Source organism: Dermacentor variabilis, chromosome 1 (genome assembly GCF_050947875.1).
Source record: "Dermacentor variabilis isolate Ectoservices chromosome 1, ASM5094787v1, whole genome shotgun sequence".
Classification (NCBI taxonomy): domain Eukaryota; kingdom Metazoa; phylum Arthropoda; class Arachnida; order Ixodida; family Ixodidae; genus Dermacentor; species Dermacentor variabilis.
Window position 1 is genome coordinate 244838374 of NC_134568.1, and position 26354 is coordinate 244864727.

At 45.9% G+C, this 26354-nt stretch overlaps 1 protein-coding gene across 4 annotated transcripts in view; it reads right to left on the reverse strand.

Annotated features, from left to right (window-relative positions):
• The window catches only part of Nsun2 (tRNA (cytosine(34)-C(5))-methyltransferase Nsun2), a 159546-nt gene that overhangs the window by 45506 nt on the left and 87686 nt on the right, over window positions 1–26354 (reverse strand). For all 4 annotated transcript variants that reach the window (XM_075672634.1, XM_075672627.1, XM_075672617.1 and 1 more), the window contains exons 15-18: window positions 23723–23858; window positions 23538–23618; window positions 15811–15949; window positions 10383–10422 (exon numbers count right to left, since the gene is read on the reverse strand). In XM_075672634.1, coding sequence (XP_075528749.1) covers window positions 10383–10422; window positions 15811–15949; window positions 23538–23618; window positions 23723–23858 — 396 coding nt within the window. The remainder of the gene's footprint in view (window positions 1–10382; window positions 10423–15810; window positions 15950–23537; window positions 23619–23722; window positions 23859–26354) is intronic.

Genomic DNA, 26354 nt, shown 5'->3' on the forward strand with positions numbered 1-26354 from the left:
TACAGTTGACGCGCTCACTGCAGTCCACGCTGAAGAGACGCAGTGCATAGCGTCAAGTACAGAAGTGGTAGTAGACTGCTGCCGCAATCAATACGCACAAGACAATGCTTCACAGTGCACTTCTTGTACCGAATACTTCAAGTTCTTTATGATGCTGGCATCCAACGGCTGCAAGTGGCTTGTAGTACACAGATGGAAAAGCAGAGTTTTACGTTCCAATGAAATGGCGGGTTTCTCGAGTGGACAGCGCAATTGTCCAGAAAAAGAACACTCCTGCACTGGGAACTCATCTTGTTATCAAAGTACCGAAGAAATTCTTCGAACAAAGAACAGGTCATCTATGCACGACTGTTGCTTCTGTAGTCACATGGCAGTAGGTGAATGTTCTTCAAGCACAGTGGGTTCTGATATTTGTCAATTACCGATGACTTTAGCTTGTCCGAGCCATCCATGTTACAGCAAAGGAGCACCATCAACCAGTCTTTGCTGCATTTGCCTTTGTGGCATGCTTCGCCCTTCAAGCTTAACGACTTCAATGGCTGCACCCAAAAGAAGAGGCGCGTTTCGTCGGCATTATAAATGTCACAAGGCTCATACCCCTCAATTATAGCAGATAGTGTGGCCTTCCAATGATCAACTGCTTTCAAGTTCACTTTTTATTTATTTTTGTTTATTGATACTGTCAGCCCATGACGGGCTATTACAGGAGTGGATTTAACATACATAAACAGAGAAGTGTACTAATGCACTTTAACAATGCACTAAAAAGAAGAAAAAGGAAACTGAAGCAGCACTGCTATGATACACATTAACAATATAATTACAGAGCACATTTTGACTTACTATATCACAATATTTTTTTTTTATTTATGGGGTTTTACGTGCCAAAACCACTTTCTGATTATGAGGCACGCCGTAGTGGAGGACTCCGGAAATTTCGACCACCTGGGGTTCTTTAACGTGCACCTAAATCTAAGTACACGGGTGTTTTCGCACTTCGCCCCCATCGAAATGCGGCCGCCATGGCCGGGATTCGATCCCGCGACCTCGTGCTCAGCAGCCCAACACCATAGTATATCACAATATTAATGCAGAACATCAGGGTGCATAAGGCAATGTATTGCTCCCAAGAATGGATTAACTGATTTTATTTGGACAATTGGATCAGGCCACAATTGTTGCCTCTCCGCTTTCTGTCTTATAAGCAATGGCATGCCTCTTCCGGAAACGGTCGATCCAGCCATTTGACACAGCAAAGTCAGTGATGCCCAGTCTGTCGGCTATCTCCATCACCTTCTCGCGTAAAATGCTGCCGTCGAAGTTAACACCAGCAGCGTGAGCTTGTTTAAGGGGAGACGTGGGTTCCAACACCAACTTTGTTAATATTGGTGTGAATTGGACAATATTTAACAGTGTTGTGCAGCTTTTTCCGCTGATTGCAAACATCTAAGTATATTTTGTATATCTGCATTAGAACAAATGATACGAAGTTTTTAATACAGACATTCAGTCAATTTTTTACGGGACTTTTCAAAAACTTCACTTCGTCAAAAGCAAAAAAAAGTATATGGCGAGAATGCCAGAGAGTAGCTCTAGCCGGTGATGCTAATTTTATTATTTCTCAGTGCACTTATAATGTGAAAAAACAGATGTAAACTTGATTGCAATCTTTTTGCTAATTTTCATTTATAATTAGTGGCAATTAGAATTTAGCAGACAACTTTAGAAATAAATAGCATTACTAGCTAGATCCATTCAATACGAATATATTGATAACAAACATTTTGCTCATACTTAGTAAGAACATACGAAGATGCTCTGTTAGGCAGTGTGCAATGCAAAAAAAAAAAAAAAAATATGAAACTGAGAAAAACGAATCTAAACTTTCAGTTCACTGGAACTCTTATTGGCCTAGCTATATGGCAATATGACTTGCATCACCATGTAGATCTGTCCTTCAGCAACAAGTTCACGACATATATGTGGCCACTGTGAAAAAATAACACTGAAATATTTGTTGCAACATCATGCATAGTCATTGAAAGCAACATAAGAAAGCTAGCACTACCCACTTTACATTTCTCTTTTAGAAACTTGTTAACAGGAGGCACACAAATGGTATCTCTGCTAATAAAGTTGCACAGAGTTCATGGCCACAACAAAACATGTCCTTTGCAGAAAGTTTATGGTTGCAACAAAATATCTGGCTCAAATCCCAGTGGTGGCAGGCACATTTCGATGGAGGCAAAAAGTTCATGCACTTGTGTTATGCACACCAGGGGGTCAAAATTAATACAGAATGATATCGTGGTTCTGGCACATAAGCCCAGAATTCAAATTAACAAAAAATATCTTTTGCACATTCACATAATTGTGCATTCAGCACAGGTCACACCTAGACCAGAACTGTAGGCAGAATCTGTTGCTGGCTTGTGCATTTTTGCAAGCTTGCTTGTCACAGCACTTCTACTCGTGTGATCTTTATTGGACATGTCAAACCTCCGACAAGCTTTTTCAAGGTTTCGATGCACCATTCGCGCATGCCACAGGTGGAGCACTCCAGCACAAGCTTCAGTGATTTTCCAGGGGGAGCAGTAGGGCCCGTAGCAGAGACCGGGCCTGCTCTCCTGAAGCAGTATCTTCACTCATGCCAAGCTTTTCATATGTTTCTCTCCGTGACTTTTCAAAAGCATTGTTTAATGGTCCCCTTTGAGCTAAATAAATGTCCTTCTGGAAAAACAAGTGCAAAAATCGGTAGGCGGGAGCCGATCTAGTAAACGGAAGCAAAGCAGGTACGTCCGATGTACAGTATGATTCACACTTAGAGAAGAACTCGGAGTGCATTGCATCGCGATGCGGCGAGCGCTGGAGTCAGGTGGCAGCAGCAGCTCGCACAGGCGCAGACACTCGACGAGCAGAGTCTTGATCCAGATTATCTGCTACGGCGGCGTGTGCGGGCCACGTTGTCGGGAAGCGTGCTACTGTCAGGGGCAGTGCGCTGATTTCATACTTACTGCGGGAACTGAACCGATATTCTTTACTAAGCGTTGTGCAATGCCAACCTCTGAGCTTTCATTGGCGATAATGGAGTTCTACAAACTTTTTTTTGACAACATGCTTCATCTGTTCTTTCAAAAGGCCGGGGTACTGAGTTCGTGCACGTAAATTTCTTCACTGTGTGTGTTACCGTAATATGCAGCCACAAGAAAGAGACACCAAAATGTGCGCGCCACGTGCTCAGCCTTTATTTGACGCGAAACGAAAACAAAGCTGTCAACAATAATAACTATGAGGGGTCAAACATCATGAAACAAACTGATACGAATAAAGGAATGTCTTAGGTTATGACAATGAGCTGGAAGTGATTCTTCTCGACAACAGTTCATCACACTAGACAGACCCTGCCCACCGGCAGGGAAATACACGCATCACGCTCCAAATTTCACTGAGTATCTCGCCATGTTCCCAGCGGCAGCGATGACAGCGCTCATTCTGGAGGGCAGTGGGGTGTAAAGCGACTCGGTCAGCAATGTTTGCAGAATTTGCAGAAGGTTCCATTCACCAACGATGATGGACCAAAGCCTATCCTTGGACAACCCATGGAGAGGATGACGCGCCAGCGATACTTTAAATGAGCCCCAGACATTTTCAATGATGTTCAGGTCCAGGGATTGGGGCGGCCTTTCCAGGACAGCGATGCCACCCTCTTAAAGCAGTTCTTGCACAACAGGAGCAGTGTAGATTGGTGACCTATCATGTTTGTTGGAATATATAGTCGCCTTCCGGGAATGGGCCGTCAAGAACGTACGAAATCGGTGCATCGTCTATGATTGCCCCGAACCTTTCAGTGATGAACTTGCCTTTGAGAGATATTAGTGGGCGTTGCACAACGTTTAGTAAATATTGGCTCAGTTCACGCAGTAATGATGAAATCTGTATGCTGCCTTTGACAGTAGCACGCTTCCCGACAATGCTAAGACAATGCAGCCAGTGCACGCTGCTGTAGAGACAATGCGGTTCAAGGCTCTGCTCCACAGGCGTCTGCACCCGTGCGAGCTGCCGCCACCGCCGCCTAACTCAAGCGCTCGCTGCATTGCGATTCAATGCGCTCCGAGTTTTCCCCTAAGTATAAACAGCCTGTACCTTTAGACACAGTGCTACTATAATCTCAGGTGCCCTCCTGGAGCAGTATTTATAAAAAAAAATTCAATCTATTGTCGCAATGACAGAAGCACCCAGCAACGAAAAAAGCGCCCTGCGACTTCTACAACACCAGCAAGAACCTTGCCGAGAGGCTGTACTCCTTGGCGGGGTCCTTTGAAAGCATCACCGCTTTCTTGCCACACCCGGGACACAGCATGGTTCCAAGGAATTCTCGTACAATGGATAAATCCACGACTGCAAATTCATTTCCACTGTCACTGCTGTCCTCTTTCGTGTCGACACCCAGCAACTCGAACTTTCGCTCCATTGCAGACTGTGATGCCAGGCACGTTTTCGTGTTACCGGTGATCACTGGGCACTAGCTACTTTCTTCAGTCGTGAAGAAAACGGTGTCTACATGACCTGTGAAAACACACGAGGCGTGGGCGGTCGAAGTGTTGACGCTTGACGTGCAGGTTGCAGCTCAGAACTTGATCCGGCAGAATCTCCAGGCAGACCAGCAACCGGCAACTCCGGGAGTATGGCAAGCCTAGCCGCTTTCCGTTGCACATTCTAAAGCCGCTTTTGCAAACGCTTGACGCATAGTAGCCTTGAGACGACGACAACGACCTCCTTCAGCCATTCGGGCAACGAAATGGACACCTTATGAAATGTTGTGAAGCAAGCGGCTGAGCAAACGTAGACAGCGTGACGACAGCGCGACGAAACCAGAGATAAACAAACGGAGCAAAACGCGAGAGCGGTCGCATGCGCATCAAATAGCGCCAGACCAATAGGAGTGAGGCGCTTGGGGGTGTGCGCGCTTTGGCTAATAAGCTGCACGGATGTATCCTTCAGAAACTGTTCTGCTGGTGTTCAGGAGACAGGAAGTTCCCATTACGCCATGTACGGCAGGGCATGGTACCGATACATTTTATTCCGGCGCAGAGTGCAAGCCTGCTTGACTTGCTACCAGACCGGGCATCGAGAAGATGTCTGTCCGAATCGAGGCACAACCAAGAAGTGTAGAGTATGCGGGACACCCGAACCAACGGACGGGCATGAGTGCATGCCATGTTGCCTGTTGTGCAGCAAGAGTAATCTCACCAAAAGCCGGGACCGGAAGAAGTTTGAGACTCCCTTCATGCGCCAGTGCCACTGCCAGCACCGTGAGCGGTGAGCGCGAGAGCAGGAGGAGCAGTTGCAATCGCTGCCACCAGGCCGCAACGGCCACCGCAGCTGGTCGAGGGGTCAACTGGCGGCAGTGGCGCCACAGCCGTAAGACGTCAGTCAATGAGCCGGGGTCGGAGCTGGAGCAGGAGCCGCAGCGGCCAGTCCAGATCACGAAGTGCCCTGAAGCTAACAGCAGCAGCATCAACAAAACCAACAAGGAGCCCAATCACAGGTGATGTCCCAAAGAAACTGGGCCAGCATAGTGGCCGGGAATGGAAGCGAGATGCATCCCGAAATAGTCACACTTGACACAGCTAAAGTTTCTACAGCAAACCATCCAAAACATGCAGACAAAGATCACACAACAGGATGCAAAGATCCGCACCTACGAGAGCGGTCACTTCCCACAACCAATGGATAGGGACCGACACCCGTCCAGCTGGAGCAGACTCTCCCTCACCCCGCGGTCGTCCCTAAGGTGGTACCCATCAGTGCAGTGGCTGTCTTCCGCCCTTCCCGCCTGGACCTGGCCGTCCACACACTCCCCAACAATCAACATGGCTGTAACAATCAGTAAAACCTATCATGTTTGGCAGTGGAACTGCCGCAGGTTCAAAAAGAAGTCTAACCTTCACCAGCATGTTAACAACACGGCACAACAAGAATCCTACAAACATGATATCATAGTGCTACAAGAAGTCAACATTGAAGCCGGCCTCTCGTCAACACTGAAGCCGGCCTCTCCTTTTATCGGGCTTTCCACTGCAGTAACAACAAGAAAGTCACTACGCTCGTTCACTGAGAACAGGTGGCGGCGATGCACGACATCAAAACTTCTCCCCCCTTGGGCATCCCCCCAGTCTTCGTGGAGCTAATCCTGACACGCACATCAGATCACAGCCTATTTGTCCTCAATGTATACGACGCTCTGCATGAAGACCCAGCCCTCAATGCGCTTTTTAGCTCGGCCCTCAAAGTCAGCCGCGACTGCCCCTGCTCATAGTTGGGGACATTAATGTCGGTCATACTCTATGGGGATACCCGGGTGACACCCTCAAGGGTAGAAATCTGGCAGAAGCCACGCAAGAGTTGGGCCTCACGCTATTCAACGATACCACCGCTCGCACGAGAATCAGCAGCCGAGGTCAGATTGACACCAACCCAGACCTGACGTTCGTCATCCACTTCAAAGACAATGCCTGGACGAACACCGCCGAAACTCTGGGAAGCGACCACTGCATCCTTCACACAGAAATCTGTGCATGCGGCAAGTGTCGTCGCAAGCATCGCTTCTCGGTTACAAACTGGGACAAATTCCACGAGTCGAGAAGAACGCGACCCCAGCAAGGGATCCATCGCCAATATCTCATCTTGGTCGAGCCGACTCCTGGGCAACGTGGAAGAGCATACGGAACATCTTGACCTGGAGGACGCCCCGGTAACCTCCAATGTCGACAGCAGGCTGCTCCACATGTGGCAGGCAAGATCGAGCATGCTCCGGCGCTGGCAACAGCAGGGGAAAGACAACCAAGCCCTCAAGGAAAGAATCGTCCCACTCGACGCAACGATCTCCTATCACGTGGCAGCAATGCTACCAAATATGTGATCTCATGAGGGGACGCCTCGGCACAGCCTGGAAGTGGCACCTCCTATGCCACCTCCTGGACACGGACACCACCAAGGCCGAAAGCAGAAGAAACATGGCCAAGTTAATCCACAGGCATGGTCAGGACCCGGGGGCGTTCCTGGCCGAAATGCGGAACAAGTATGTCGGCCCGCAACTCAAGACACCGTTACCGGCGGCCTACCGCAGCCGGCAGAATGCACACATAGACGCAGACTTTATGTTCACTGAGTTGTGGGCCACCGCCTTCAAGCTGCGGACGAACTCAGCACCGGGTCTAAACCGAGTGACCAACAAAATCCTGCGCAAACCTGGACAAGGCCGTAGTGCAGCGGCTCACCGAGTACATGAACGAATGCTGGAAGACTGGCGCCATCCCGGAAATGTGGAAGACGTCCACAATCGTCTTGATACCCCAAACCAGGCAAACCACTAAATCGGACAACCTCAGGCCGATTTCACTCACATCATGCACCAGCAAACTGATGGAGCATGTGGTCCTGGACCATCTCAATGAACACGTAGAGGACGGGGACGAGTTCTTCCACTCTATGTTCGGTTTCAAGCCACACCTGTCCGCCCAAGACGTGCTCCTTCAGTTAAAAAGGCAGGTGATGCAACCCGAAAGTCCGGCAGACGCTCGCCGATTCCGGTGCCTCCTGGGCTTTGACCTGAAGAAGGCCTTCGACAATGTCGCCCATGCAGCGGTGGTTGAAGGCCTGACCCAACTGGGGGTCAGAAACCGAGCATACCAATCGTCTGAAACTTTCTCACCGACTGGAAGTGCCGGATCAAAGTCGGCGAACATGAAACTGACATTACAGAGCTGGGGAGCTGACGCACGCCCCAGGGATCAGTCATCTCCCCTTTTCTCTTTAATGCGGTGATGCGCGGGCTCCCAAACCTGTTGTGCTCTATCCCTGGACTTCTCCACAGCTTCTAAGCTGACGACGTGACATTGTGGGCAGCGGCAGTTCATCCACGAATTCTTCAAGAGATCATGCAATGCGGCATTGACGTTGTACAAGCTTATGTGGAGTCAAGGGGCTTGACGTGTTCACCGGAAAAATCCAAATACCTCCTGATCAAGCCCAGAGAAGTAGCTGTCCCGAGAGTATACCACAGGGGAGGCGCTTCCTTGAACTTAGGGTCGGAGGACTTACCGTACTGTAGTGCCCCAGTATCAAGATACTGGGGCTAGATATTCAGAACATGCTGCGCTGCAGGCTCATGTTACAGAAACTCCAGAGGGCGACCAACTACACACTACAGCTCATTCACTGGGTGGCTAATGGGCACCACGGCATGGGCAAGGGCAACCTGCTTCAACTTGTGCAGGCACACATAACCAGCAGAACCATGTACTCGACATCATATGTCAAACTCACAGCCACACACTTAGCTAAATTAAGCACAATGATCAGAAGAGCCACAAAGGCAGCCCTGTGCCTTCCGGACCATGTGGCCACTGCAAGGCTAGAGGCCTTAGGCATGCACAACACAATCGAGGAGCTCTTAGACGCTCACTACACAGCCCAAGCCCAAGTCCAGAGGACTCTGCGGCCGGAGGGCCGCAGAGTCCTCCGGAAGCTCAGCCTCGAGGCCATCCCCGGGGTTACAGAGTACGTGACAATTCCACGAAAGGTCAGGGGGCCCTGCCTCTACCCTGCAACAAGGACCCCGAGTTCCATTAGGGCCACCGGCAGGCCCGTAGGGAAGCCACTTGGCGATGCTATGGATCGCAAGATGGAGTAGTTTACATGGACGCAGCAAGACACCCTCATGGCGACCTCATGACCGCAGTGGTAGCAGATCACAGTGGACGATTGATAGAACACATAACAATCACGGCTGGCTGAGTGGTGGAAGCGGAGGAAACCGCGACTGCCATGACTATGCATGCGGAAGCGACTACCGTCATCAGCTATAGCAAGCAGGCCATCAGCAATTTCATCCGTGGTAGAATTTCCGAAAAGCACAGTGTCCTCACGCGGCACCCTTTAAGCAGCTGGAAAACCTTCATGCGGACCCCCACTCACGCGGCTGTGCCCGGTAATGCATCGGGGCTCACAGTTTGGCTCGAGATCTCGTGCACCGAGTCTCGTCTGTGACTGTGGACGGCATGAACGAGGCGGAGAGACACGAGGAACCCTGCGAGACGTATCACAAAACAGCCCATAGGCATCGCTTGAGACGTCGCACACTCCCACCACCGGCCAAGCAACTCGATAAAACACAAGCAGTCGCGTTTAGGCGACTCCAAACGAACACATACCTGCGCTCAAAGTACATTAACAAGATCACAGGGGGCAAGGAAAGCAACATATCTAGGCTCTGTTCACAAACAGAGACACACACATATAATGTGGGAACGCACCTCACTCCCGTTTTCTCATCCCCCATCAGCAGTGAGATTGACTGGATCGTCTGGCTCAGGTCTGGGGTCGTCGACCGACAGCTTGAACCGGTGGACTGGTCGGAGAAGGCCTAGGGCCTTACTTGAGCCCGATCCCTCAGCCACCTCCCCCTTCCCCCATTCAATAAAGTTTGCCACCACCACCACAGATGCAAAACGTGCACAAAGAAAACAGCTTCAAAACAAGCGCAAGATGGCGGCCACCGGCCACCGCATTTGCAAATGTCGACGGCGCGAAGTTCGAGTATTTATGGGCAATTTTTGCTAATTTCGTGTCCACCCTGGCCCATATAAGCGAGTTTTTTTTATTATTTTCCGATTAAATTTACCTTCCAGATTATGCGGAGGGATTCTTGAATGTATAAACGTAGCGAAAATGCAATTTTCCGAAAATCAACTTCTTTTGTGATTTTTTTCCATTTCAAGACCCACGTCTCCCCTTAAACCAGGTAAGAAGAGCCTCATCGAGGTTCCAATACTTGGCGCCACAAGCCTGCTTAGCTTTCTAGCCGAAGAGTGCGACATTCCCTTCTATCTCGGAACGCTTCGAGACGATGCTGTTAAGCATTGAGGGTGGCAGTAAAATGACTTTGGCAATGTCGACCCTTTTCTGCGCTCGCTGCTTGTCAACTGTATTTACTACGCCCAGCTTTTTCTCAAGGGAAAGCGCCTTCTGCCTGCGCAACACGGGCACCCTGAAACCGCCAGGGCAAGGCAGCCGCGTTGGCGCGCGTTGCCCGGGTGGGCTCGAGGTGCCAGGTTACGACATATCACATGGGAACGTTTTCACAGCTACAACGTAACAGCAGAGATTTTAATGCATGAATTTCTATGCGAGCTGCGCCGGACTGGGCAAAAACAACGCAGCAGCTAGGAAAGCTCAGCATCGAGAAACATAAGAGCAGGGTTCTACTGCATACTGAATAAGTTACATGTGAAAATTATTGTGAAGGTGCCGCGAAATCATTAAATGAAGAGTCAGCCCTGGAGGCAAATAATGAATAAAAATGACAAACTTATACAAACCCTGGAAATGAGGTGTAGACAAGCAGCACACATCCCTTTTCTGCAAAAGAAAAAACATCTAACTGAGCACTTGCTAACACAATGAGCATTTTGTTCCATCTTTTATGAACACTATTGAGGAAGATTAAAAACAAGCATTTATATCAAGATCAATTGCGACAGTCTTACTGTTGGTAACTATTACAGTCAAAGATTACATTATTGAAGTACATATTTCTTATTTTTATTTCTTTAATCCTTACGGATTAGGAATCCTACCCCGTATTGCTTCTTATTTAGGAGACCTCTATAGCAGAGGTCATGTCTATTATTCAGCAATGTATAGGTCTCACCAGTTCTTCTAAACTCACTAAGGCCGATGATATCCTAAACAATGCCTGATAGTTCCTCAAAGAGTCCTGCTAAGCTAGCCTCGCTCGAGAGGGTTCGGGTGTTAAACGTTGCAAGGGTTAAGTATGAGTGGCTAAACATTACTTCCACTTAAGCAGCTGTGTTCCCCCTATACTTTTACACCATGCAGCTATCACTACATCCTGCCTCCTTCATGTGGTAATGCAAGTGTTGTCTACTTTCGGTTGACTTAAACTGAGAGTGTTCCTGCATCTCTTTTTTACAAAGTTTTTCTCGTTAAAGAGCCCCTGAAACGGTTTGGACAAATTTTGCAGACGCATAGGGTACAGCTAAAGTTAATCATTCGCACCACAACTTGTGTGAAGCGTGTCATAGTAAGAGAGCTACGGACGATTACAAGTTACCCTCCACCATAGCCATGCATTTTCTCCTCAACTCGTTTGCCGAGTGATCGGGGCTAAGCTCCGCCTTCACTGGCTCTGTGACATGATGGCACGTCGTGTCGTCTACTTCCGGTTCCCTAGGAGCGAACGCGCAAAGCCTCTCCAACTTCTCCGGCAGCTGCTTGGCAATCGACCCCAAGCGAGAGCTATCGAAGCAGCATGCGTTGCGAGCATTCCGTTACAGCGCTGGACGTGTCTGGCATTCAGGTAACCACAGGTAGGCTGGGCCTTTCGATGGATGGGTGGAGGCATAAACTCAAGCTGATGAAGCAACTTTAGCGTAGACGTACATGAGTGGCCTGATCGGTCTGCACAGTCCATCTACCTGTTCGCGCAGAGCTTAACCAGCCAAACAAAGAGGTAATATTGCTCTAACCAAGTGTAAAACATTATAAACATTTCAAAAAACAGCATGTTAACGATTACGCTCCTGCAAAAAATTTAGACCAACAGCAAAGAAAACACTTCGTTACTGCTACTGTGTTTGGTTGAGCTCTGTGCCATCAGGTTGCTGCACCGTGCAGATCATTCATCTTTGCGTTTCTGCTCATCCCGTGAAATGGCAAGGTCAAGCGGCCAGGTCCTGCCCCCTCGCTTGCGTTTACTTGAATACCAGACTCGCGAAACGCTATTGTGGTAGTAATCCTCCGGTGTAATGGGACAGCTGCAAACACGCAAATTCTGGCGCCGATCAGATGGCGACAGTCAGATGCACTGCAGCCACTCCACTCGACTGCTGCCTTGCAGAGGGACACGATGTCGCAGCTTGACATATTGCCAGTCACTAGGCTTGCAGCCCACAATGCAACAAAGTCGATTCATGGTGCTCACAAAAAGACAGACCGACACTGACCGCAAAGCTCTCACCAAGACGGAGCACGTTGTAGCACAAGCAGACGACGCTTGCTGTGTGCCGGAAGTGAGAAATTGTTCTTGTGCATTCTCTTTCTGTTACTTTCTTTTTATAGAAACAAATTAACTAACATTCCAACTATTATGAACATCATTTGTTCACCATAAAGGTGCAAAAATTATCGATGACGCACTCTGGGCAGCCAATCAGATAGCTTGCCCTACTGACGTCAATTGGGTGATTTATGTCATATAGGTAGGGGCGGCTGAAAATTCCTCCGAGCAGCGTGCTGCGATTGGCAGCGATTTACGTTTTTAAAACTTTATAATAAATTACACACTTTATGCGGAGCACTTATATGCGTCAATTAATGGTCAGAAGGACCTACTCTAATGACTCTGTACGTTTGTACAAAATCGTCAAAACCGTTTCAGGGTCCCTTTAAGCCTGGACTACATGGAGTGAACTTTTAAGGCAAACTTCATGCAGCAAATGGAGACGTGGCAGCATGACGCACAATGTTTACTGGTTTATGCTACATGACTGGAAAAGAGACGGATGCTGCTACAGGTGTTATGACTGCACGTGTATATGCAATGTCCAAACTACAAAGTAGCCATTTTCGGTATTATTTTGGTTTGATAATTGTCTGATGACATGGAGATATTTAATAATAAGTACATTTGCGGTTGTCTCCATATTACGCTCATATTTTTTTTGTAGCCATCAGCAGAAAAAAAAACAAGCGTTGCCGCAGCTAGGCTAGAGCTGCCGCTGACTTGAGAACGTGGAGAAATGAACTATTTATTATATTTCCTCTACTCTAGAAATAATAATTAAAGAAATAAGGGGAAAAATTAAGTAAAAAAAGCTACTTCTACATTACGGATCGAACCCACACTGCCTGCATGGGAAGCGGATATGACACGGTACCACTACACCAAAATCCAACTCGAAATGGTGGCTTTCTGATGGACTTTTGATAATTTTGACAAGTTCGAAGGCATGTTAAATTGACTTTGCAACGTTTTTACTTCCTGGATCTTGATTTGTTAGGACATTTTCAGTTACCATTCTAGGCAAATTATACTCAATACTTGGCTCTCTGACAAATGGGAACCTGCAGTTGGCACTGAAAGCACCTTTCTTTTCAAAACTGCGGATGATTACTGTGTTGAACAAGGATGCTGGTGTTGACATTGACGTGCAGCACTTGCGTCTTCTACAGCGTGCAGTTGCTGCAGTGTTAAGATGAGCGGAATATGATGAGCAAGCCCTTCATGTTCCTGCTGCCAAAAAAGACATCACTGTACATATTTTCGTGTGGGAACCTCTTTGCGTCCAATCTGCCGTCACCAGAGCTGTAGCAGATGATCCACATTCTCAGGTGGAAGTGGGCCATTAGTTTAAAGAAATGTCTACATTTATCGCAGTCACATACTTATATTTAAGGCTACACAAATTACTATGCATACATATCCAAATAAATGTAAGCCTAATAGAGCGTCATGTTTCAAGCATTCCCTATGACGTAATGTGGGTAGCCAATTGGATCGCTTGCCTGAGTGACATCACTCTTCTATGCTACGTAGCGTGGGAAGAGGCGGCCGAAAATACAGAGCAGCGGCGCCGCTGCGATCGGTAGCTATGCACATTTTAAAAACCACTTGACAAATTACACACTGCACTTAAATCTCTCTCTTAATAATGAGACATTTGTACATAATTGTCAAAATCATTTCAGGGTCCTTTTAAATGCTGTTCAAATAGCCTTGCATATTAGAAAAGTGCACTTTGACATGTTCCATGCCATTATTCGATATGGCAAATGCGATGTAAATGCCACGATCTTGTGTTGCAACGTGCTTCACAAGTATCACCTCAGCCTCTTTCTTGTTTTCTCTATGCTACCAGGAAGTTCTGGATCAAGAGACCAGGTGTGAGTTGTACAGGCGTGGCCACTGCTAACGGGAACACGAGAGCTGTGGCATCACTCCATGGAGCGCCCCACCACCGGTGCTTCATGAAGTCTTGCGGCACAGGTGCAATCAAAGTGACTGGTGAGTAGCCTGGCGAGTTGTCTGCTATGGTGAGTTATCTGCCACAACTACGTGAGGCGCAGGTGGTGGCATTCTGCATAGTGTTCCCATGAGCACCCCAGTTCCCGCTAGCAGTGGCCGGGCCTGTACATCACATCTGACACTTTGAGAGAGAGCAGATCATCCTAATGGCTATGCTGCCCAGTACATAACTGCGCCACACATATGCGCGTGAAACAATTTATTTAGCATGTTCTGCTGAGTGAATGCACACTTGCTACCAAGTGAATGGTTTGCCCGCAAGTGCATCTGCAAGTGGCCTGCAGATGTCTCAACCTAAATGTATCCACTTGTACTGATCACTTTTTTTTTTAAATTTTTATTTGCTTCTGGGATAACTTCATTCAAATACACATATTTTTTTGTCTCCACCTCCTCTTTAACATTTTCCTCTGCATTTCAGGAATTCCTGTTGATTGTTGGTCACCTCTGCCAGGCAGGGGTGACCATGGTTGTTTGTTTTTAAAATCTAGCCTTCACAGATTGGATTAAAGATTTTATGGCCTTTCTTGAGTGTTAACCAAACTTTTCCACCTTTCTTGTTCTTTGTATAGTCCTTAACTGTCACCAATCTGCATTTTGTTTTGCATACACGCAATTTCTGCACTTGGAATATTATTTCAGTGGAACCTTGCTAATACGTGCTGACAGGAACATGGTACCAACTACAAACTAAATGGTAACATGCACTAACTGGCAGGCACAAATTTGTCTCTCTTAATGTGCACAGCCATTAACAAAGAAAGAAATGCGACACTACAGTAGACGTTACCTAAAATATGCACTAAGAGGCTTCCATTCCTTCTTTATCAGTGAAAAACAATTCCAGCTCTTTTGTACGACCGTGAGATAGAGCACAGGTGATAACAACCAGCTTTTGAAAACTTCAGCAGAGAGCACAGTGGCAAAGTGGACAGTGTATCGCCTTGTCAAGCTTCCCCTGATGCATGCGTGTGTGCAGCTTGTTGAGTCAACGCGGCGACTGCAGGCTGCTTTCATTTCTGCACACAATGCATACTAGGACTAGTTCCGTTTAAAGACACATCACAGAAATGTGGTGTGTTTCGATTATTACCTACTAAAAGGGTGCAGTAGGCTTCCAGCAGCACAACTGACTATGCCACACGTGCTTCCGAGCAGATAAGTGAAGGTGGTTATCGCGGTAAGGTTGGTGGCAATACGTCATACAGGTGCACCCATCGGTAGCTATATTCTGTGCTTAGGCACCCACTGGGCCTCCATGCATTTCCGATGCTTATCTGCATAGGCATCACCACAACCACGCCAAAGCCAGAATTATTGGTAAACCAGACTCTGCACTATCCAAACAGTCAGATCTTTTGTGGCTGTCATCCACACTGTGAGTTGAGGCAACATGGTTAGACCATATGCTAAAAAAGTGATTAAGGGACACACTAACCAATGGGGATTTGACGAGCCACTACGGCTTAAGTGGTAAGCCAATTCATTAGGCCCCACAGAGACTGGGTGGAGGCTTCATTGCAACTACAAGTTAACCCTTAGTATGTTTTAAGCGGGTGCGTATTAATAAGGTTTTACTGCATTTCCCCATATACTAGTGCCCAAGGGCACTGTAGGTATGCAAATAAAATTGAAGATAGGGCCCCAGCTTTCCTCAGTGTTGCATTTTAGCTGCCAAGTATTCATAGTAAAGCACATACCAAGGTCTTTCAGCTGCTCCTGCAGTTCAGGTGAAAACTGTGACTCCAGTGGATATTCCTCCGTAAGCAGCACATAAAGGTCTTGCCTGCTCATAGCCAGCTTTCTCTTGTTCAAGTAAGGCAGCACTGTAGGAAGGCCCTGCAAATATTGTTTTTAGCTACTCAGCATTCAATTAACGACACAAAGTGCTACAGGCAAAGGGTAACAAAGATGAAAAGTGAAAGAGGAGAATGGGTTGATGTTAAATAAAGAAACTGAGGGCTGTGGCTTCACACAAATGAGAAGTACTACAATTTTTATACCATGGCACGATGTTCTCTTAACAATGTCTAGCAAGGGCCAGGTAAAGAGTGCTTGTAACGGTGATAAAAATCATATGCAGAGTTTCGCAATTAATTGTGCTCATGTGTCAAAGCCTTGATATGCAGCAGTTGTGTTGTATGTAAAAAAAAAAAAAAAATTCTTCTGTTGAATTCCAACACTGAATTCTAGAGCTCTTGATTTCGAAACAGATGCTCGACTGCCAAAGAAATGTGGGTACAGTCAATAGCATGTGTTATGAGGGATTGATATATCAGTTTAGTGTGCATGCAGTGTATCTTTGGTGATGATGATGATGCCACCATAAAGCAGCTTCATGCTGCTGCAGTGTGTTGCAAATTCTATTGCCACAATTACAAGAAAAGTGCTTTAGTCAACGTGCTTGAAAAGGAAGGGAAGTAACCAGACTAAATGGGCCTTCGTGTACAAAAAAAAATTTTTAATAAAAACTATCCTTCCAGAACATTACAATACATGGCAGTGTACAGATGGTTTGGTGAAAGTAATTTAGCAATGGTTTGTCAGTTATTAATGAGATGTAAGTAATCCAGATAGAAAGTAGCGAAGTGAGGAAAAAAGGAGGGCAATAGAATAGAGTGCTACTTAGCCTCATTTTTTCCTAACTCTTTGCACTACTTTCCATAATATCAACACACCAGCTAGCCCTGCAAAGCATCTTGCTAGGTGCAAGTAAATTGGTTTTGTGTAGTGTTTGTGGCACATCCATACAACACAGGTTATCAACGAGTTTTCTTCTATGTGAAATGGCAAACATGCGATGTGAAAAACATCAAGCCATTGCTGAATAAGTAAACCCCCATTAACTAACTTTGATATTTTGAAATATCGGTTAGGTCAAAAATGTTTTTTCCCACCAGTGTCCACCCACAAGTTTTCCAAAAAAAAACTTTTATCTCAAAACATTTTTGCACTGTACTCTGGATATCTCTCAATCTCAACTTCAAAAATACCAGGAAAAAGGCAATAAGGCAGAGTTTCATGCACTTGCTTTTCACCCAGTGGCAGCGAGCGATTGTGCTGGTGCAGCACTCGCTAGCCGAGCCAGATGCCGTGCTGAGTGACGCGCCCCAATTATCTTTCCCCCTTGGTCTTCTTTCCCCTTCTCAGTTAGGATGTCAATGACGCATCAATGTGGTGACGGCATATTAATCGTGACCTTGAGCAAGATGATCTATGCTTTTGAGTAGGTGCGATCACAGGCGCTATTGCCGGGCAGTCACTTCGAGGATTAATGAGACTTGGCATTCAACGTGTCGAAGCATTCAGCTGACAGTGCTCTTTCCACTGTGTGAAGATAGCGAGCATGGCACATTGGCAGAAATGCTGTCGCAGCAGTATACGCAGACTTGCCAGGTGCCAAATCATATGAAATCTCGCGAGAGTGAAACTATATCTGAAAGTTATCACCTGAGAATAGTGTCCCAGTCCATGCACTGCACCCAAAAGAAGCCAGTATGTGAGCCCACAGCATTTTGGTGAGATAGTGACCTGATAAGAACGCTCACCTAAAGCTCATATGTTGGTGAGCTGTAAGCTCGTGCTATTGTGACTCGGGGTCAAGGACGAAAGACGGACTCTTGGAGCAGACGAAGAGGAGATGAAAAGCTTTTTATAATATGTGCAGATATAGCAGAAAATAGCGTACAAGTAGCGGCCAGTGTGTACCAGACTGACAGGGTGCCTGGTGGTGGCTCTCTCCTAACAATGGGCTGGCTCCGCCTTAAATCCCTTTGGCGATCCATTATTGAAAGGAACGAGACGGGGCATGTGCTGATGTCACCCGCGTCCATCGCATTTCCCTTGCGTCGCGGCAGCAGTCTTGGTGCAGCACGCCACCCAACTCCTCTGTTCAACCCATGGGAAGGGGTCAACAGCAGTTTCGTGGAACTTTGGAGGGTCGTACACATAGTTGGGTGAGTTGGCTTGACATGACGATGTCAAGGTTGTTAGTGGATGTTTGAAGCTCAGCACAAGGGCAACCACTTTAGAAGCACGGGGGGGGGGGGGTTGCCTTGATGATAGGCATGCAGCGTGGCACAACAGTGCGCCTCTTCGAAGTGAAAATGTCCGGAATACATTATGATGCAGAAACTAGCAGCATCAGCTTTTTGGATGCCTGGAACTAGTTATGAACTACTCATATGGCTGGCTTCAAATACTGCATTAGGATCAATCGTCTTAAATCAGTGCCAAACACACCCTCTTGGCACATTGCCAGTAACACTGCTGGCCGGAGATGGCAACGTGTCCGGTGCCGAGGCACGCGGAAGTTATTTGTCCCCGACAGTCCCAGACTGTCCAAGGTGCTGCACATGCAACACTCATTGGCTGACAGCTCCGCCTTGGGCAGTCCGGACTGTCAGGGACAAATAATCGAAGAGGCCCAGTGATCGAGAATATGACTGCTGCCAATTTAAAAAGACTCTATATGGTTTATGCGTGGCCAACAGCTTTCTATTCTTGTGATTTCACTTATCTCGAAATTAATTAAAGAATTAAATTATGGGGTTTTACGTGCCAGAACCACTTTCTGATTATGAGGCATGCCGTAGTGGAGGACTTCGGAAATTTCGACCACCTGGGGTTCTTTAACGTGCACTTAAATCTAAGTACACGGATGTTTTCACATTTCGCCCCCATCGAAATGCGGCCGCCGTGGCCGGGATTCGATCCCGCGACCTCGTGCTCAGCAGCCCAACACCATAGGATCTCGAAATTATTTCTGGTAATTTGCAGCTCCAAATTAAGCAGGCTTTACTGTATGATAAAAGGTGGTTAAATTGTTGCCTGCATGCTAGCATTATATCAGTTGCTGGCTGAGTCATTCTTGCAACAAAATAATCAAGGTGCATGTGCAGTTGTGAAAACCACATCTGTTCAGATGAAGATGTGTGTGTGTTGTGGTGCTGCCACACCGCAAAGGAAGTCAAAAGGCCCTCGCTGTTTCGCAGAACTTTTGTGCGAGTTCTTCAAACAAGATGCAAGCACACTTATAATTTGCATCACATGAAGAAAATACAGTATAATTTTTTAAATTAGGATTTCACAGGACCAAAAAAAAGTCCGAATTAACCGAATGTCGAATATTGAAGGTATCAAGAAAACACTAAACAAATGCTTACTAGGTCAACACGCTTTTATTCACTGAATGAATGAGCCAATCCTGTTTCTATTTTGCACAAAAGCAGTGTGGAAGCTGCAGTTTTCATCATCTCGTGGCTGATAAGCGCTCGCAGCGACGAAGGCCTCGCTTCTTCCTTCACAGCACGGCTGCGGCACACGTCTTCATCTGAGGCAGCCTTTTTACTACCGCACACACATCACGATTATTTTTTCGCCAGTGAGATGGTTGCCGTCCATCGCAATGTAGCCGGTGCTCTTCATCCTCAAAAGCTTGTCAAAACAAAACTATTGTTTGCCGCAACCGCTGCGGACGAAACCAGAGCCACTGTCAACGCGATCATGCATGGTGACCTTGCAGTTCTGAAGGCGTGCAGCTGACACACGCACCGAGTCAAAATGGAAGTACCGTTTCCTGCAAATGTGGACAAAACCACAATCACTATCGACGCGATCATGGATGGCAACTACGCAGTTACGAAAGGTTTGTTAGATTCAGAAAAAGGTGCACGGCTCCTCAAACGAAAAAGTGCAGGGGGTGCCGGGCTGCACCTACTCGCTGCAAGATTCAAGGGTGCAGTGCACCACGGCGGCATCTTGCCTTGCACCCCATTCAATCGAGCACGGGGTGCAGGGTGCACTGCTGTACCTCGGGGAATCGAGGGTCTAGATGCAGTGCACCGTGAATAGGTGCAGAAGGTGCAGGGAAACCTGGCTGAATCGAATAGACCTGAAGGCACACGGCTGACGCACGTACCAAGTAAAAATGAAACTGCTGTTCGCCAAAAACGCGGCCGCGATCCACACGATTATGTATGGCAAGTACGCAATCATGAAGGCATGTGGCTAATGCGGTGTTATGCGTGGCGGTAAAGGCAAGAATAGAGGCTTTAGAGGCACAAATAGGCACGAAGCATTCTGGCGTTGCTGCCATTCACGTACGATTTCCATTGATGACAATGGCGATGCGAACTCCGCCGCTTCATTTCGGTGGACGTTAGCGCCATTTTTTCTCTCTTGCGTCGCACATTTGTGGCGCTCGGCACTCTCCGAGCTGCAAGAGTTGTCCGAATTAATGGGAGCTTCATTGCATCAAACAAGGAGGAGTCCGAATTATCCAATTTTCCTAATTAACGAGGGCTGGATTAACAAGGTTTTACTGTAGCAGTTTCTGTGCAGATTTTGTGCCAAGTAAAAATAAGTAAGATTTCTTCACAAAAAAAAAAAAAAAAAAGCATGAAAGGGGGAATTGTTATCCACCCGAATATAGCATGAGGCTACAAAGGAATACCACACAGATTTCTCAGAAAAAAGCTTTGCAGTTGAGGAAAAATTTGACCTGATCCAGGATTCGAACCCTGGAATGAGTTTCCGGGGCAGTCGCTCTACCATCTGTGCTAAACAGAAGGCTAGTAGATCATAGTGCAAGGGCGAATGAATCAATAAATCAACGAATCATTTTCATGATACTTCCTCCACCTTGCGGGATATTCTGTAGAACTGACTCGCCAGAAACAGGGATGTTGACAAAGTAAACATTTTTTTTTAAGAAAGACAAAATTATCATCCATCCATCTGTAGCATGAAGCTATGAAGCCCTTACAGGTTTCTCAGAAAAGAAGCTTCGCAGTTGAAGAAAAATTTGTCCTGGTCCAAGGATTCAACCCGGGACCAAGGCCTTTCTGGAGCAGTCACTCTATCATCCGAGGTAGCTATAGTCTGATACAACTTCAAGGGACACTAAAGTGAAAAATGATTTCTTCTGCATCAGTACATTACCGTTCTGCAACACGAAAAACACCACTCTTACAACGATAAGACGTTTGGTAAGCCAGAAAAAGTGCAAGAACGAAATACGGGTGGCGACGCCTACTGAAGTTCCCGCACCTGGGGGCTGTGAAGTCTTGGATTTTGATGGCATCTTCTAAGGCGTACTAATTACATATATAATTATATATAATATAATAATATATAATATAATATATAATAATAATAATATAATATATATAATTATAATATAATATATAATAATAATAATAATAATAATAATAATAATAATAATATAATATATATAATTATACATATACAGATTGACTACATTATGTTCTAAAGGAACCAAATATTAAACATGGCAAGTTTCGGGAATCTTTATTCAGCCAACGCGGCCCAAATGCGAAAACATACTATGGAATCCCTGATGTCACGCTGACGTACCGGCGCTGGGGTTTCGGCACGAAATTCAAATACTGATACTTAGACCTTCATTTTCTCATCTAATAATCAAACTATTTTTTTAAAAATGACTGCCTGCAGGGTTCTCAAACAATGCTTCATTAGTCTAAACTGATTTATTGTTTCGCTTTAGTGTCCCTTTAAGTCTGCAGGGAAGCTCCGCCAGCCACTGTACCTTCGCGAGGCTGCAAATAGTTCATACTTGAAACTTTTCCTGTTACCTAAATAAGGCGGTAATCATAAAAATAAAGTTATAAGCGCCTAATTTTTTACGTTTTCACTCGTCCATTACAGTGGTACGGCGAAAGCCTAATTTTTTATTGAACTGAAATAAAACACTATCTTTGCTGTAACTATTTACTGTCAAGATTCACGAGTAAAATGGGCTCAGCAATGAAATGAACTGTACCAAGGACTTTTGAAGAGTGAAATGCTGCGACTCTATACACTTTGTCCATGTCTGTTGCACACCTCATCGCTTCCGCCGATGAAAAGACTTTTCAAGAGCAGCAGACGTTCCGGAGATATCGAGTACGACGCCATTTTTAAAATGTCGCATGACGACAACTTTGTTTGCTTCTCTGATTGGCTAGCGCAGTAACACAACGCCACGCGATCCAGGTGCTTGGTTGCCAACTGCTGTTTTTTTAAGTTGTATTCTACTATAGTAGGCTAGCAGATCACAGGGCAAGAAAACCTTCCTCTACCTTGCAGGCTTCCGCAGAACTAATTCGCCATATTCTGTGTCCCTGTGCTTCGAGTTGTCGATTAATTCGCCCTCATTCTGCAACCTGCTAGCCTCCTGGTCAGATCAGTTGGGTCAGTTCACGGTCCCTTCAAGTTCATCGTAATGACACAGTAAAATCTCACTAATTCGTATTTCACGGGACCTAAAAAAATGTAATTAACCAAATGTAGAATTATCGAGGGTATCAATAGAACAATTAACAAAAGCTTCCTACTTCAACATCCTTGTATTTACTAAATGAATCAGCAAACCCTGTTTCTATTTTGCACAAAAGCAGTGCAGGAGCTGAAATTCTCACGATCTCGTGACAGATTAGCACTCATAGTGGCGAAGGCCTCGTTACTGTTTGCATAGTGGCCGCGGCGCAGGACCCGTGTTGTCATCAGAAACGTGCTTTTTACCGCTGCACACACATCCCAATTATTTTTTTGCCAGCCAGCTGGTTGGCAACAGAACATCCATCCACTGTGATGTAGCTACAGCAAGTTTGATGCCATCGTGCGGGCTGTGCAAGGATCACCCTTCATCCCCGACAGCTGCCATGTTTTTGACATCGGGCACGCACTGCACTGAGTAATAACTAAACTACTGCCCGCCGTGGACCGTGGTCACAATTGACATGATAATGGATAGCAACCATGCAATTCTGAAGGCACGCAGCCAACACACGCACTCGGTCGAAACGATGCTATTGTGTGCTGCAGCTGCTGTGGACGAAACAATGGTCACCATCAATACAATCATGAGTGGTGATTACACAGTTCTGAAGGTACACAGCCAACGTGGTCTTATGCGCAGTGATAAAGGCAAGAATAAAGGCTATAAAGGCACAAACAGGCACAAAGCGTTTCAGTGTTCATGTCATTTCCGTACAATTTCCATTGATGACTATGGTGATGTGGACTCTGCCGCTTCGTTTTGCTTGGACGGTAGAGCCTCTTTTGTTCTTTTGAGTCACAAATTTTCGGCACCACATGCTCGCCACGCTCCCAGAGTTGTCCGAATGAACTGGTGTGCAGCCATATACATCCAAATCAACGAGTTTGATGCCATTAAATAAGGCATACTCCTGCTGGGACCAAAGGATGAGTCTGAATTATGTGATTTTTCGAATTAATGAAGTTTTACTGTAGCCCACTGTAGTAATTCATAACGCGTTTAGTGAAATACAGTGTAACTGGACACATGTTTAAATTAACTACTAGCGAACCCGTGTGAATCACTAAATTTGCTAATACCTATGAGGTGTAAATGCTGCACGTAAAGTATAATGGTTATTATTACCTCTTGGCAAACCCTGAAGTCACATGCCAACTCTTCTTTTCCCTCACAACGACAAAAAACCCGGACACCAGTGTTGATGATCTGGCAAAAGCAAAATAAAAACCGATTATGGGAAAACTAGCACAGGCATCGAATCACAAAAGCATTAACACTGTGGCTGCCACTGTGGCTGCCACTGCACGCACCTTGATTCTTTCACGGTTCAATTCAATAATGTTCCTCACGGTCTTAGATACAAGATAGATGTTGCGCTTATTCTCTTGTTGACAACGGCCCAACAGCTGCTGGTTTGGGAAAGCTGGGTCCACTTCATAAAAATCTCTGAAAAACACAAGAGCATATTTGCAGACAACCAATGAGACAAGAACACTTATTGCATTGCCCTAACTTAAAACATTACCTCATTATTACTTCATTGTACCAGAAATAAATTAATCTTGTGGTTATATACTACTGCATAAATATAATGCGGTCATGAATATAATGCGAGAGGGGACTTCTGATGATGAAAAAAGCTAATTCAGACAAACATTGACTAAAACAATTATATCAATAAAATTATAATCAGGCCTTTAAATGGAGCTGTCAGCACCTGCACAGGCACCCCATTCTCCATGAACATGCACCACCGTAATGTATTGCGCATTATGCCAAAACACACTGGGGCAGCTGTGTTTGTGAAATGAAACTGCATGGGCAGAAATCACTACAGCAGGTCAGGCAGGAATGGAAGCGGCAAGGGAGTTTTGGAGCAGCAAATTTGGCACATTGGAGCAAGTTTGGAGCAAGAATTGTTTGTTTTAGAGCAGAAGATACACATTTTGGAGCATGCTAGGCAAGTATCAACATGAGTTAACCCTTTCGGGGTCAATGGCGCAAATATATAACGCCGTGAGCAAGTCCAAAATGGTCGATGCCGTATATTTACGTTTTAAAAGCACGCCAATTTTCTAATTTTTTCTTTCCTGGCATGTGCTGCCACTATGCGATAATACAGGGAATTTTTTTCTCGTGCCTCCCTCTCTCGGTTTTTGTTGCATGGTTTGTTTTAGAGCTAGTTTGCTCCAGCGCGTCTATATACTACTGCTCGCGCATTGGCACACGCGCGGGCAGGCGGCGGTTCGGGTTTTGTTCTGCGGGCGGTTTCGGCTTCTTGCGCTCGCAAAACTGATGGCTATCTCATTACTAATCGCTCAGAGGGCGGCCGCCTATTTCTCGCTTGTTTAGTGCTCACAGGGGTGAGCATAGGAAGGATGCTGCCGTGCATGTGTTTCCTTTTCTTTTTTGGGGGGGGAGACTCACAATATCTAATTGCCTCTGGTTGGCGATAAGATGAAGATTAGCGGAAGTTTGTCACACGTTTTGCTTTATTGACGGGCACACAACCTCACAGTTTTCTTGGGTGCACTTACCTATGAAGTTCGATTAGGCTATGGACGTAAATATTAGTGTAGGAGCAGGATAATTTGAGACTTGTGAAATATTCTTGTGTGTGCATATTCTAATCCTTGAACTATAACAATGCATCAAATTTTTAATTCTTATTTTTACTGCTGTTATGCATGAATAAAGAGTACATATATACCAATGCAAATTATTTTTTTCTCACTTTACGGTCACCCTAGAAAAATTACAGTAAATTTTTTTCAAGATAGGTCCCTCAGAAGAATTGGAATCTGCAATAAAAAAAAAACGACTTTGGACGGTCGCATATGACAAAAAAAATCGACCCTGAAAGGTTTAAATAAAGACAAATAAAAAAAAGATGTTTCTTATTTGACTTTGCAGAACACTATCAGGTTACAGCAAAGCAGCTCTGCAGAAGCCCGCAAGATGGAGGAAAGTTCACTAAAGGAAAAAGATGTCATAGGCCCGACAAAGGAGATCTATTTTCATTCCTCGGAAACCACTATTAGTTACATACTGAACGTGCCAACTAAATGTGGCCACGAAAAGAGAAATAACCAAAGGATGTATGCGAACAGTGCCCCCTGTATGTTGATAGCCGTTTGTTAATGCCAGTCAAGAGTTTTTTTCTTCTTTTTTTTTCGCTGTGCAAAAGCAACTAATATTTCAGTTTAATTAGCGAACATTAAAGGGCCCCTCACCAGGTCTGGCCATTTTGAGCTGACAAGCGCAGGGCATACAATGCGTGATAACAATAGTGTCTGTATAGTATTACGTCGCTACGCGCCATGGAAAGATCTGAAATTTCAAACCGAATACCGTTTTCGCTTCTACTTGCGGCCGCCACGTTCCAAGCTGGAGGATGACCTACACGTGCTAGTGCGCCTACGCACCCGTGTTCCTGCTGTGACGTTGCTTGTGGTGACACGTGATTTTGAGAATTATTCAAGCCAACATCTGTTATTTGTGTAACATGTTGCTAGAATAGATGAATTAAAGCTTAGAGAAATAATAAAATACACAAACGAAATGTCTGCATGTTTTTGTTTTACTTCAGACCGCAGCAAGATAGATGTACTTCCGTTTCGTATGCTTGTTCTCGCGTCGTGCAGTCGCGCATGCAGGTACCAAAATTGTCATTTTCTACTGTGTTCCAGCGCGAGATCATGCTCTGTGATCGGCTTGTGTCTGCCTCAGTATTCGCATAGCGCAGACTTATACCGCGAGTAAGGTGTCCTCGTGCACAGAGCACAAAATCATGCACCGCACGAAACGAGACAATCCCAACAACTCGTGTGCAACACCGTCAGCAGAAGTGCGCTGAGCTGTCAAAAAATCAAGAAAAAAACAATGAAGGCGGGGTCATGACGTATGCGTCACGCGATCTATCAGGTCTGGTATAGGAGAACG